The sequence below is a fragment of the Caloenas nicobarica genome, chromosome 13 (assembly GCF_036013445.1).
Source record: "Caloenas nicobarica isolate bCalNic1 chromosome 13, bCalNic1.hap1, whole genome shotgun sequence".
NCBI lineage: Eukaryota > Metazoa > Chordata > Aves > Columbiformes > Columbidae > Caloenas > Caloenas nicobarica.
Window position 1 is genome coordinate 6,961,183 of NC_088257.1, and position 13,325 is coordinate 6,974,507.

Sequence of the window (13,325 nt, forward strand, 5' to 3'; positions counted from 1 at the left end):
GGCAGCGCCCTTGAGAAGGTGCTGGTAAACCCCGTTATAGATCGGGGCGGTGCCCTCTGTGCGGCGCAGAGCGCGGCGGCCAATGGGAGAGCGCGGCGGGTCCTGACGGACAGGCCACCTCCAGCGTTCTTAAAGGGACAGGCAGCCCGCCACGAGGGGCGGTGTTCCGCGCCCAGCACCACCCCCTGCTGGAGGGAAGGGGATGGTGCCCAACATGGCGGCGGCGTGGCCTGGCGGGCCATGCTGCTACCTCCCCAAACACGGGGCAGCTAATCTCCAGCCCCCCACGGCGGGGGCTGCAGGCCCGAAACAGTGAACAGGCCGTGGGCTTCCCCTTGATGGCGGCGCCTCCTCCAGCCTGTCACAGCCTCACGTGCTGTGAGGTGCTCGCCAAGCGTGAGGCCGAGACAGCCACAGTCCTGGCAGAATTGACCAACTGACCTGAGAGATATCACCGGTGTGGGTGGATAAAAAGAGCTTTTCACATGACAGGGCTCCCGTGCAGACTGCAGCTGAGGCCAGCTCCACCTCCACCAGGAACAAGCCCAGCTGCTCAAGCAAGGTGGAAGATGGTGGTCACCATCTCCAGGCTAGATAAACGGGCTGGCCTCCCCTGCCCATCCCCGGGACACTCGTGAGGCAGCTTTTCCTTCACAACTTCTGAGCAAAGCAGACAGATGGATGATCTGCCCCAGAGGAAAGACAAGCCAAGCAAGAACATTTTCTAACGCACCTTGCAATGCCCAAGTGGTCCTGCAAAGGAGGAGAAAGGCTTTGAGGGTCACAGATCCTTCCTCACCAGCAGGTGCTGGTGTAGAATGCCTGAGGAGAGTGGGGTGGGGGGGCAGGACTCAGACAGTCGGCTTGAGCCAGCCAGCTCCCGGAAGACTTTCCATTTGTTTGTGTCACGTCCCATCCCAAATGTATGACACGAAGCAGTCAGAGATGTATATCACTCTATAAAAGTGACTTCCTTCCCCACCACCATATCCCTGCACGCTGCCTAAACCCCCCTGGCTATGCCTTGCAGCTAGAGATACAGTCAGTGGACTGGCATGGGGCCACGCTCAGCATTAATATCCTTCCCCCTACACACCCCAGCTATTTATAGACTAAGACACATTGCAATCTGCCAGTTCATAAATCAGTAGCACAGACTTTTGCAAAGTTTAACATGAGACCAGTGACCCAGCACTAGAGCCATCCAAAATAAACTCTGCCAGGGGACCCCAGGCACCTCTCTCCGGAGCAACAGAGGGATGGGTAATGCCTCTTTTATAAAAAGATCGCTACAACAAAAGGGCGCTATGGGCATTAAAACGAATGGCCTTGCTCCACCCATGCAACAGAAGGAAAGGCATTTGCATCATAGAATCATAGAATCGTTTGGGTTGGAAGGGACCTTCAAAGGCCATCTAGACCAGCCCCCTGCAGTGAGCAGGGACCAACACAACTAGAGCATCAGAGAATAGGACATTAGTCCAAAGGATAAGGAGATGCAAGTGAAACATCAGACTCACTTGTTACTCCAAAAGCACTCTGGAGATAAAAGAGAATGTCCAGTAACAGGATCCGTAAACGTATCTAGAACAAGGAGAATTGCTTTTAATGTTGTTTACAGCCACCCAGCATCAATTCTCTTATCTCTGCCCTAAAACTTAGCCAGGGCCATGTCAGAGACAAGACACTAGGAACCTTGAAGATGTGTCCCATCTTAGGCAGAGCAGTGTCATCAGCCTAGCTAGAATGCTGCAGGATGTGAAACCATTCTGCTTAGTGTTCATGGCAGGGGCTCAGCCTCTTCAGCATCAGCTCAGTGCGAGAGGAAGGGTTAGCCAAGGCCAGCCGACATCCCAGGACGCAGCTCTAGTTGATGTGATAGCAAATAACCAGAAATACCCCAGTTATTTTTCCTGCTACGGGTTAGGCTTCTTAACAGAAAGATGCTGAAGCCCAGCATGTGGTGAGGAAATACCACCCCCCCAACCAGCTCTGCCAGCTTTTTACCACCAACAACACAACAAACCACCTCAAAGCAGACACACAAACGTCTTCAGGGACCACCATCCTTCCTCTCATCCTACTCTGAAGTAGAGACACCTCCCCCCAAACCTCCCTCATTCAATAATCTAGTCTACCAGAGCTCTCCTAAGCCAGTAAATCTCAAAAACCTCAAAAACAAGAGAGAAACAAGGTTTCTGAAGCAGCCCAGCCAACCCTCAAGCCTCGTGCCCCATCTTTATGAGCCTTCCCACTTTCCACTGCCACTTTGCGCTGATCCTCAGCCTGGCACGGGCAGGTGCTGGCAGCAGTTGGGGATCCACACCGGGTACAAACCCTCCACCACTTTCTCCTTAACCATTTCTGGCACCTCACGCCTTACAATGGCCTCAGCCCTCCTCCCACCTCTGGCTTCATCCTCACCCAGAGGCACAGGTCCAGCCGCAGCCTCGCCGCATCTCCTCGCGAGGACTGGCGGCATTTTAGTATCAGAAGAATGGGAAGAGAAACACGACCGTGAGAAGTGGGGCCGCACTTCAGTGAAAAAATCCTCCTAAGAATTAAACCGCCATTCCCAAAAGGCTACTAAAAGCAGTTTGGCCAGCGTGAAGAACAGGCCAAAGAGTGTCTGAACACCCGCATCCCACGGCTGACGCCAATTCATGTCAGTGCAAACAGAAGCCACCGGCTCCCAAACGCCTGGTGTGCTGAAACCTCCCCTGTGCAGCCACCTCAGGCCTCGCTGCCCTGCCCGGGCTCACCCCGGTGAGCCCACGGGTGGCTTTGCAAAACCCGAAACCCCGTCTTGGCTGGAGCTGCGGGGTTAGAGATGAAGGCGGCCGGCGTGGTTCCGCCCGTGCGAGGTTACCGAGAGGGGCCGTGGTCCGCCCCGCCGCTGCCCCGGTGTGCGGGAAGGGGCAGGCCCGGTTCCCCGGGGCTGGCGCCGGTGCGGGGCCGCCGGGCTCTTCGCGGCCCCGGGGGCGCTGTGCGGGGCCGGCGCTCAAGGCCCGGCCTCGGCGCTCAGGAGCCGGGCTCGTCCCGCCCCTTCCGCGCCGCGCCGAGAGCCGGGAGCCGCCGCCGCCACGCTCCGCCATGCCGGTGGGTGCCGGGCCCGTGGGTGCAGGGCCGGGGGGAGGCGGGCGGGGGCGGCCCATCGCGGCCATCGAGCGGCCCCGGACAGCGCCTGGGCCCGGCTGCGTCGGGCATCGGGGCAGGCTGGGGGCCGGGAGAGGCCTGTGTGGGGCCGGGGGAGGCGGTGGGGCAGGGAGGGCGCTGCCCGTACCGGGAGCAGCCGGCGGGGTCCCCCAGCCAGCGGGGCTTGGGTGCACAGGACAGCCCGGGGCGGGGGACCCTGCGCTGGGAGCCCTCCTGCCCCATCCCGCGGCCCCTTCCCGCACACCAGCCCCCAGAGCATGTGGGGCATTTGTGAAATAAAAATCAGAAAAATGATAACTACTCTGGGAAATCCTACGGGCAACAAGCCGTTCCCAAACTCCAGGGTGAACTGGGTGGGATGGGGGGGCAAAGGTGGTTCTGAACAAAAAGCAATAATCGGCTGCAAGTAACAAACAAACAAACAAATAAATAAATAACCAAACAGCTTTACTTTTCTTTTTTAAGGAAAGTAAAAAGCATGTGCAAGAAAAGGAAATTAGGATCCATCTGGTGCTAAAGGTTGAACGCAATGCTTAGTGTTACAGGCAAGCACATTATGTTGACCCGGTATCTCTCGCAAGTAATAAAGATAACACTGAGGCCCCAGTGGAGGGGTGGGATGAAAACAACAGCACTAATGTTCCTTAATTTTTGGTTTTGTTGCTATTTTTATGAGTGTGTTATGTTGAGGACTAGAGGCTTTGTCGACGCACGAAGAATAGGGTGGGCAAGCACCAAAAACCTTGCAGACTAAGTCAGGACAGAGGGTATCTGGAGGCAGGAGACTTGCTTCTCCTGGACTCCCGCCGGCAAGTGGAGGGAGTCCAGCAGAGTCCATCCACCCGCGCTGACGGTGGTCCTGCTCTGAGCAGGGGCCAGACAGTCCCCAAAGGCCCCTGGGGTTACGCTGTGAGGGACAGCACAAGGGCACCGTAGGGAGCAGCACTAAGAGCTCTCGGTTTTGCTGAGGATCCCGTAGTGGCATGTGTGGACCTTTTGGTTGGGCAGGATTTAAACCCACCTCTCCAAGGAAAAATTGTGGAGGATGAGTGCTCATGGTGCGTTGCCAGCTGCACCTTCCCTGACTCCTCATCTGCCTCTTTTCAGAAACACGAGTTCTTTGTGGACATGACCTGTGAAGGCTGCTCTAATGCAGTCACCCGCGTCCTGCACAGGCTGGGAGGTGAGTCAGTGCTGGGTGTGTGACAACCAGCTCGCTGAAGCAATGCCAGCTCTGGGGCAGGACGTCACTGCCCTGGAGTCCTTTGTCTTGTGAGGGTAATGTTGTGGGTGAAAGCTGAAAGCAGCTGGTTGGAAACCTCTGTTCCCCGCTCTGGTCCTAGCCTACCGCTTAGTCAGCAACGAGTCGCTGGTTGTTAGCAGGACTCTTGTGACCCTTGGAGAAATGTCAAGAGAGAGAGGAGCTGCCATGGCTGCAAGTGTCTCTGACTCAGCAGGGCCTCATCCTGAACCCACTGGGAACGACACTTAGACCCCGCTCAGGCTGCCAGAAGGAAGGGAGGTGGATGTCTTGCCGGGCGGTGTTCCCAAGGAGGCCGTGGGTATCTGTGGTGCTTCCCTAGATGTGTCATCAGCAGTCACAGTGAAGAGCTGCTGAGCAGAGCATTGGGTGGTTGCCTACATAGCCTGTTTTTAATACCGCCTGGAAAATTCTAACCCATGCCTCCTTTACGCTGGCATTATCAAGACAGAAGGATCTAGCCTGCACTCACCAGTTGTGAGGACCTGTCATCCTGCTCCTCTGTCCTCACCGCATGAGAAGAGCTTTCAGTCACCAAGGTGAAGGTCTTGCAACTTCTTCCACACCCCATGATCAGGCCGTGGTGATCCTTCTTCTGTGTGTGGTTGTCAGCACCTCCATCACTGTTCAACATACTGGCCAATATCAGCCTCATGTGATGATGTGGCAGAGCTCTCAAAGCTGATACATACCTAGGAGTTTTCTGAAAATATGTGGCTGGATAGACACTTTATGTCCAGTTCCTTTCACTGGGCTGAGAGTGGCTCACCCTTATTAGCTACTACTGGGAAATCCACATGGGAAATGCCTTTTTCCTCCTGCTGTTAACTGGTATCACCACTGAGGAAACCTGTCCTGACCCTGTCCTAACCTCTACACTAACTCTCTCATTAGTCCCTATCCATGCTAAACCACAGCACAGGCTGAGCTAGTTGGAGATTATAGTGGTTGGTTTAAACCCAACTCATTCTGGTTATTGCATGAGTGATTGTGTTGATCCAAGGTGGTGTGAGCAGACAAAAGCAGTTGAGAAGCTGTGGTGCCTGGTGCAGATCTATAGATCTGGCTTACTTCATACCACTGCTGTCAGGACACCGATTTGGTTGTGCTGGCTGGTGGTGGCATCAGGGTTTGCTGGCAGGAGGCACACATAAATTTGTCTGGTGGCCTTGGGAGCACAAATGTGTGAAGGTGAACTTTCCAATGTGCTCACACCATTTGGCTGCTTCTAGCTGTGCCAAATTATTTCCCTTTCCTTTGTAGGTGTCCAGTTTGATATTGACCTGCCCAACAAGAAGGTGTGCATTGACTCGGAGCACAACGTTGACACCCTATTGGAAACCCTAAAGAAGACTGGAAAGAACGCTTCCTACCTTGGGAAGAAGTCTGTGCAGTAGCCTTGCCTGGTGTGAGGTGGCTAGGTATATACCAGGTGTATGAAATGCTGAAGAGAGAGATCTGAGCTTTTTCCAGCTCTCCCAGTGAAACAGGCTGCTTCCTGGGAAGCACAAAGTAGGAAAGACCTGCAGGTCCAGCTTCAGTAAACCCTTCATATTGGTGAAGCAGCAGGACCACGTACGGCCAGCACTGTTTCCATGTGGGACCCCTTAGCTACTCTGCAAAGCCTGTGTGACCCCAGCCATGGCTGTAGTGGAGAGGTAGAACACAGTCCGTGTGCTATTCCCAGGTGAACCTAGAGTTGCCAGAGCATATCATGCATGAAAATAAGTCCCAAAGACATTCACCAGCTGACCAGAGAGTGTGGTGGCCCCTAATAATACCAGGGAGGGCGATGGGACACAAAGGCCCCTGTGAGTACGTCGATGCAGAGGGTTGGTTGTTGGCACAAGAACCTCCAACATCTGATTCTGCTGATATCACTGTTAATCCACTAGAGGACGGAAAAAGAGCAGCACCCTCATGGACCCTCATGTTGGGTTTCAGAGTAGCTCCTGATGCACAGTACCTGGCCAACAGGACATCTGTCCCAAAGATAACCTGATTGTTGCAGCCTGTCAATTTTCCTAGAGTCACAGCACTATGAGAACATGTACAGAACTCTTTCCTGACTGTGAAATGTTTTTGCAGACAGGGTTCATTTTCAGTGGAAAAGAATGAAGTGGGAGGAGGGGTCTGCCCCCTCACTGCATATACTGGTTTTTAGTGTCCAAGATTGTGTCTCTTAAGAGCTTGTTTCTGTCAGTGGAGCATTCTAATCCAGTTACATTGTTTTAAAATGGTCTAGTTTGATCATCACAAATACCCAGCACAAATGCACTGAAGCCAGTTCATGCTGATTTAATTTCAGTCAGTAAATTAAATTAGAGATTTGCACTAGCAGAAATTATACGGATACAAGAAAGAGTTGAGCTGATACCGGTGTGTGCATGTGCAATAGATCTGCATTGTTTTAATAGACTTAACAGATCTAAAATCTGCAATTTGTATCATTTGAGCAAGCTCCCAATACTTCTTAGAAATTGTTTAAAATCATAGCTTTAATCAAATAACATTGCTGTTTAAAACAGAGAGAGTAACATGCTCTGAACTGATTAGTGCCTCAAATAGTTTTCAGCTCATAGTATTGACTGCAAGAGCTGTTTTCAACTTGCAGGGACTTGTGGACTGTGTCTCAGCTGCCTGCAAAGTTAACCATCACAGCAAAGCCAGGCTCAAATAACGTGGATGTGTCCCTTTTTTCCCTGGCCCTGTGATCTCACCACTTTCCTTATATTACATCTAGGCAGCTAGGGAGTCAGCTCAGCTGGCTGACCTGGCGGAACGTTTCTCTTGACGCTTTTGTTTTCCTATTGGATTTTAACTCAAGCTATTTGACTTACCCAAGGATCATATGATCCAAAACAAAGGAGGCGGGTGGTTGGACTGCCCTGGCTAGTAGTTTCCTGCTAGAACACTTCAGCTGTCATTGGAAAAAACACTAAATTTAAGTTTTACAGCACATTTCCCTCCATAGGGAATATTTTTAGAGGTTCACCTATAAAAGGAGTGAGGGAAGTTGCAAATCACTGGCACAGAGCTCAGGTGGATGGCGTTTCTTTGGCTTGTGACCGGCAGAGGGCATCTTTGAATAACGTTGTATCCTCTGTGCCTTGGTATTTTTAACATCTATTTCTTTATTTATTTATTTTGCAGGAACTCAAACATGACTTCAGCAAAAAGATGGCTTAACTGTTTGCATATCTCCCAGCTTGCTCTGTCATTTGACCTTTACTACTCTGCCAGCTGTTGGAAAGCAGGGGGCTGGCAGGAAGAGACAGCTGTATCTTGGGCTTTAAAAGTGGAGAGATGTAGAGAAGGAGGTTATATGCTGTTTCTAGTCCCACAGTAAATCAAGGTGCTGCTTCTATCTTTCAGTGCTTGTCTATGTGTCTTGTGTGTCTTTGTACTGCTTTAAGTGGTTTTTCTGTAAAAGAGATGGCTCTAAGGGACGGGAAACTACCCATTACATGCAAGACGGGTCTCCCAGGAAATTGCTGACTGCAACCTCTGCCTGAGGGACACGTCTCAGGAGAACTGAGCTTGAACGTCACTTAAATGCAGGGAATCTGTGTCTTGGCAGTTGTCTTTCCATCGCAAAACAGATGAACTTTCCATTTGGGATGCAAGTGCTGGGAAGAAGGGACTCTTACAGCCCCTGTAAGTCAAGGATAAGCAAGTGTCCTTTAAAACTAGATGAGGCCATGATTTACTGGACCTCAGCAACATGATTGAGCTCAAAGGCCAATGAAATTGCAAGCAGGAACAGGGAACATGGACTCAGCATAGGTTTAGTACAGTGCTTTTTAGGGCACTGCATGACCATAAAAATGTGAGAAATCACTCCGGATCAGTCCCCCTAGCAAATGTTCCTCTTGCCCCCTTCCCTGCCCACCTATAAAATTTAAACCAAATAGGTAATAGCATTGTAGGGCCCTGATGCTGGGCAGGATCCCCAGGTGCTACATGCACCCACAGACAGAGGAGAACCCCTGTGCTGATGAGAAATGCAGAAGGGATGGAGGAAGGAATGTGGGATTCTCTCCAAGGTCTCTTATTTCTCAGGTCAGTGACGAGTATTACAGGCTATACTGTTGATTTGCCCAACCCCCGTACATTCAGTTCAGGTTTCAGCCCAATGAAAGGATTGCGTGTGTCGGTCCCAGTCTGCTGTCTGTCTCTTGTTTCACCTGGGAGATGCCTTCCATGCCTACCAGTTACATGTGACCTGTGACTACAGAAAGGAAAGCCAGCTAAAGTTTGAAGGAAAAGGTTACTCTAAGAGATTTTTCACACTTGTAAATTGAGATTACTTTTGACATTGTTGCAATTTATTCTTTCCTAGAGAGGTTTAATACCTCGAAGTCCTTCTTTACCTTGATCTTAATTGCTGTAGATGCACTTGCAGGAGCTGGAGACACTTCAAGGAATGTGTTGCATACACCTAATTACTTTTTAATTTAAGGGAAGCTAAAGGATAAAAGTCTAACATCACTGCATTGTTTTCTTGCTTTAAAATCTCCAAGTGGTAGGAAGTTTCCAGAGCCAAGGCCCAGAACCACAACCTATTTCTGCCTTGTGCCTGTGCACTCACATGCACGGCAAGACACCTCCGGGGTCCCAGGCGAGTGAGTGAATCTCTTTCCCTGGCCCCCCACCCTTGCTGGTCTGAGCATCTGCCAATGTCAGTTGTTATTTATTGCTTTCAGCTTCCTCCCGAGCATGGCCAGTGCATCCACCAGCAGCTGGTTGCCCAGTGGCTCTGCTCTGGGGGCAGTGGGCTGGAGGGAGGACGTGTGCTGTGGGTTTGGCGTGGAGCTGGATGGCACATGGTGGCACAGCTGGCCTCGCAGCCAGTAGTCCTTGTGGTGCTTGCTCTCTACCAAATTGGCAGGTGGGACCAGCAATGTTGTGCCCACAGAGAAAAACTCCCAGTCTGTCTTGCTGTAAACCAGGCTGCTCGTCCTTGATGTCTGGGCTGCAGCTTATGCTGACCACACTCCCCCGGCTGCTCTGCTCTCCTCTCCCTGCTCTGCTGAACCCTGTTTTGGTTAAAGCCCGCTTATCTCTGAGCCAGACACAGAAAGGTTCCTACCTGCAGCCAGCCAGGAGGTTCGCGCAGATACCTGAAGTTTCAGCACCCATCTGCAGTGTTGCAGCCTCCCAGACCTCCCTTCCACCATTCAGCATGGATGGAAGGGCTGGACATTGCCATGAGGTCTTGCCTTCTGCAAAAAAATGACATTGCAGCTTTGGGTGGAACTTGGCTGCAGTGATGAGCTGTGGTCACCCCATGCTGGCTGCAGAGTGTGGTGGGAATACACGCCGTCCAGAGGAGAGAGGAGCCACCCTTCACAGAGCCTGGCCAGAGCTGGTCTCCAGCCACCGGAGCAGTGATGCGGACCCTTCTCCTCCTGGTCCCTGCCCTGGGCTTTAAGAAATGTCTCTAACTGTCCCTCACAGCAAGCAATCATTGCATTAGGGTGCCGTGCTCCATGCTGCCATTAGTTCCTAGTGCCAACCTTGTGTCATTTACAGCCCCTACAATTTCCCTGTGGGCACAGCACAGCAAGGACTGGCCACAGACACTTTCCTGAGGTACCCCTGCCACTTAATTTCCTATAGAGATTGTGTATGCAGTGTTTGTGGGCTTTCATACCTAATGGCTCATGGCATTTGACGTGCTGCTCCTCACTCAGTGTCCCAGAGCAGAGGGGACAGAGGGGTGACATGTCTGCATAGGCCACTTCTGGTGCCATACGCTGAGGATGCTGATGAGAATGAGCAGCTGGGAAAGCACCGAGGGCTCCTGTGAGCCCAGCTTCAGCCTTCTTTCAGTGGCCTCAGTGCTCAGACCCTCCCATTGCATCCCTCTTCCTCACCCCCACCCTGTGGAGTAGGGAAGGGAGCTGCGAGGGTTCCTCCCCGAGCCGAGGGGAGTGAAGCGCTGTGATGGTTGCTAACCCCAGCACTCCAGGCACATTCAGTGAAAATACCAAAGAACCAGGATGGTGCCTGTTAGAGCAGGGCTGGAGGATGGTGCCCAAGCTGCTGCTTGTTTTCTCCACCAAAAGCCCAGCAGGACAGCACTGCATGTGCTCCCCCACCAACCTCACAGGCTTATCGGGGAACAGGATGTTTCAACCAGACCAATCTGCCAGAGGCTCTCTTTCTGCCTGCTTTCCTTTCCTCGGGATAAGACAAGGTGTTTGGGGAAGACGAACTGCTGGTCCTGCCTCCAGGACAGCCAGAGCAGGAGGCTCTGCCCCAGTGCTCCTGAAGCAGTGGCTCTCCAGGAGCACAGGGTCCCTCACAAAAGGCCACCTCTCCCACCAACACGCAGCCAGAGCTGAGTAATGACACCCCGTGACAGCCCTTGCTTTGGTGTGTGGCCTGGGTTTGGGCTCATTACAGCTGGGCTGAGGAGTTAAGGAAGGATGGTCAAGTCAATACAGCAGCAGACCTGCAGAGTGGCTCTCTGAGATGCTTATGGAAGAGCTTTGGGAGAAAAAACTACTCCTTAATAGTGTCTAAAAGAATAAGACAGCACCTCAGCAGCATCTCTTTGCTCCACCACTGCCCAACTTCAAGACCTTCAAAATCTTCAGTCATCAGGTTGGCCTGAAATTGGCCCCCAGGTTGAACATCATGGAGAGAGAGAGACCCCAACAAGCCTGCAGAGAAAATGTGATCACAATAATTTCCACAGGAAACAAATGCCAGACACTGAGGCCATGAGGCCATTTTCAGACAAGGAAATGCTCAGTTTGCAATGCAAACAGGAAAGGGTGGCACTTGGAAAAAGAGCTTTCCTGTACCCCAGACACCCTGACACTGCAGGACATACCAGTGACCTGCTGGAAGAGGGACATGTCGGCCCTGCCAGCTGCAGGATGAGGTGGCTGGTGAGATGCAATTCCCTGCATTGCCACCCATGAAAAAGTCCTCCCAGCAGTGGGATTTCACCTCTGGTTTCTTCACGAGGTTCTCAACCCAGCTCCAGCTGAACTGTGAGCACCCATGAACTGCCTCTAACTGCAGCACCAGTAAGAACTGGGCAAACCCAGAGGGCCCAGCTTTAAAAGTTCTTTCATTTCTCTGCCTCAAAATGATCTTTGCCTTTCCCCCCTGTCGTGTTTCCAATAGAAGGCATTTGCTTTTCTCACCTACCTCATCGCTTTTGCAGCATTGACCTTCTTGTAGTGCTGTGTGTCTGGGTGTTGTTTTTCACCCAGTGTTATGTTTCCCCGCTTTTTAAACCAAAATCTGATTTCAGTGGAAAAGTCTACAGCCTCCGAAGCCCAGTCCTTTATCCACAAATGAAAAAGCTGCCTTGGTTATCCCAGAGCCACGTTAAGCACCACTGGCTTTTCGCTGCTTTCTAATTACAAGATGACAAGCAGGGGATGATTTTAGCCAAAGGAGCAGTTGTACTCAGTTGAACCACCCAGTAAATGAGAGAATTTCTAAAATACCACTGCAGGCTGCAGAAAGCAGAGAAGGGATGGGAGATCCCCCTTGGTGCCTGCAAATGGTGATCCCTGATTGCTTGGAGAGGTAAATTGTGAAATTTCAGGGTGGGAATGAAGGGTTCAGTTTGCAACAATCTCAGGAATTCCACAGGCGTGTGGTGTCTGGGTGTTAAGACTGTTAACACAGGGGATTCATTACCAAAAGATGGAGATTTTCTAGTCTTATTCTGCTTTTAAATGTTTGCTGTAAGAAACAATCTGCCTTAGGCTTCCACCATCGCTTGCCTGCCTGCTCCCAGCCCAGGCACAGCAGCAGCAGAGCTGAAGATGAGCAGCCTGATGTGTGACTTACTGGCAGGATCGTAGCCCCAAGCTCTTGGGGACAAGGCTCCCATCTGCAATGTTGCCCTGACCAGCTGTTCTTTGAGCTACAGCCATACAGCCGGACCTGGAGGTCTCCATTGCACTGGGCTGGGCGTCACGAGCATCACCCTAAGTGCTTGTACATCTCTGCTGATGGAGGCCAAGCGTGGTGAAACAGGTGGATAACATGGTCCCTTGGAGGGACTCAAGCTCTCAAGCCGGCTGGAAAAAGCTTGGTGGTCACTCTGAAATAAATTGCTGGTCTTACATCTTTTCAATAAGGTCCACAAAGACCCAATCTTCGTTGTTGTTGGGTTGAGGCCACCCTGTAACGTGTGATGTGCCGAGCTGTCCCGATGATTGCTGCGCTGACGTACAGAACAACCCCAAAGGCTCTTGCTGGTTCCCACTACCCTGTTGATACACAGAGATTCCCTGTGGGACCACCACAGGCATCTTTCCACATTGCATTTTCCAAAACAGCAAAACACACGGGGACCTGACAGACTCCCCCTCCAACACTGTGGCAGCATAAACAGAAAAAAAAAATATAAAACCAAACAAAAACCAAACTTAATAAAGGACTTCAAGACCAGGAAGTGTGCACACGTGTGCTAGCCAGAGCACAAATATTTTCTTTTGGAGCTGCTTTCTCCAAGGGTTCAGCAAGGTGATCAAGGCTGGATTACAGAGCGAGGGTAGCAAACAGTTCCCAGCCTCTCCGGAAGGCAGCAGCCACAGGGCACTGCTGTTCTGCATCCTCCAGCCTCTGGCTTTAGCCTCCCACAGTATATACTGAAGCTATTCAACCATTTGGCTAAAAGCACATGGGGAGGGAGGGAAAACAAAGTCAAACGAGAGGGAGAAAGGCAGCTTTTGTGCTGGCTCTGTTTGCAAAAGACAGCCCGAGCCCCTTTTGGACTGAGGTTTAATTTACTGGACTCTGGAGAGCCGAGGTTCACAGCCCCACAGCTGCTGCAGGCGGTGGCATTTTGGGGCAGTGATGGAGAGCAGATACAGAGGCAGATCTCATGCGTGAGGAGCTCGCTCAGAGGCACTGTGGGATACACAAGACA

At 51.7% G+C, this 13,325-nt stretch overlaps 2 protein-coding genes across 4 annotated transcripts in view; both read left to right on the forward strand.

Annotated features, from left to right (window-relative positions):
- The window catches only part of SPARC (secreted protein acidic and cysteine rich), a 425,399-nt gene that overhangs the window by 390,913 nt on the left and 21,161 nt on the right, over nucleotides 1–13,325 (forward strand). The gene's annotated exons all lie outside the window — the stretch shown is intronic.
- Nucleotides 2,946–7,794, forward strand: ATOX1 (antioxidant 1 copper chaperone). The gene is made up of 4 exons (XM_065644161.1): nucleotides 2,946–3,099; nucleotides 4,264–4,339; nucleotides 5,681–5,838; nucleotides 7,571–7,794. Exons 1-3 carry the CDS (start codon nucleotides 3,094–3,096, stop codon nucleotides 5,812–5,814), a joined length of 216 nt encoding a protein of 71 aa, XP_065500233.1. The 5' UTR covers nucleotides 2,946–3,093; the 3' UTR covers nucleotides 5,815–5,838; nucleotides 7,571–7,794.

What these genes read in the sequence shown, in the direction of transcription:
- ATOX1 (XM_065644161.1), top strand. An exon ending in CGTCCTGCACAGGCTGGGAG is followed by an intron (nt 4,340 to 5,680) that starts GTGAGTCAGTGC and finishes TTTCCTTTGTAG; the next exon opens with GTGTCCAGTTTGATATTGAC.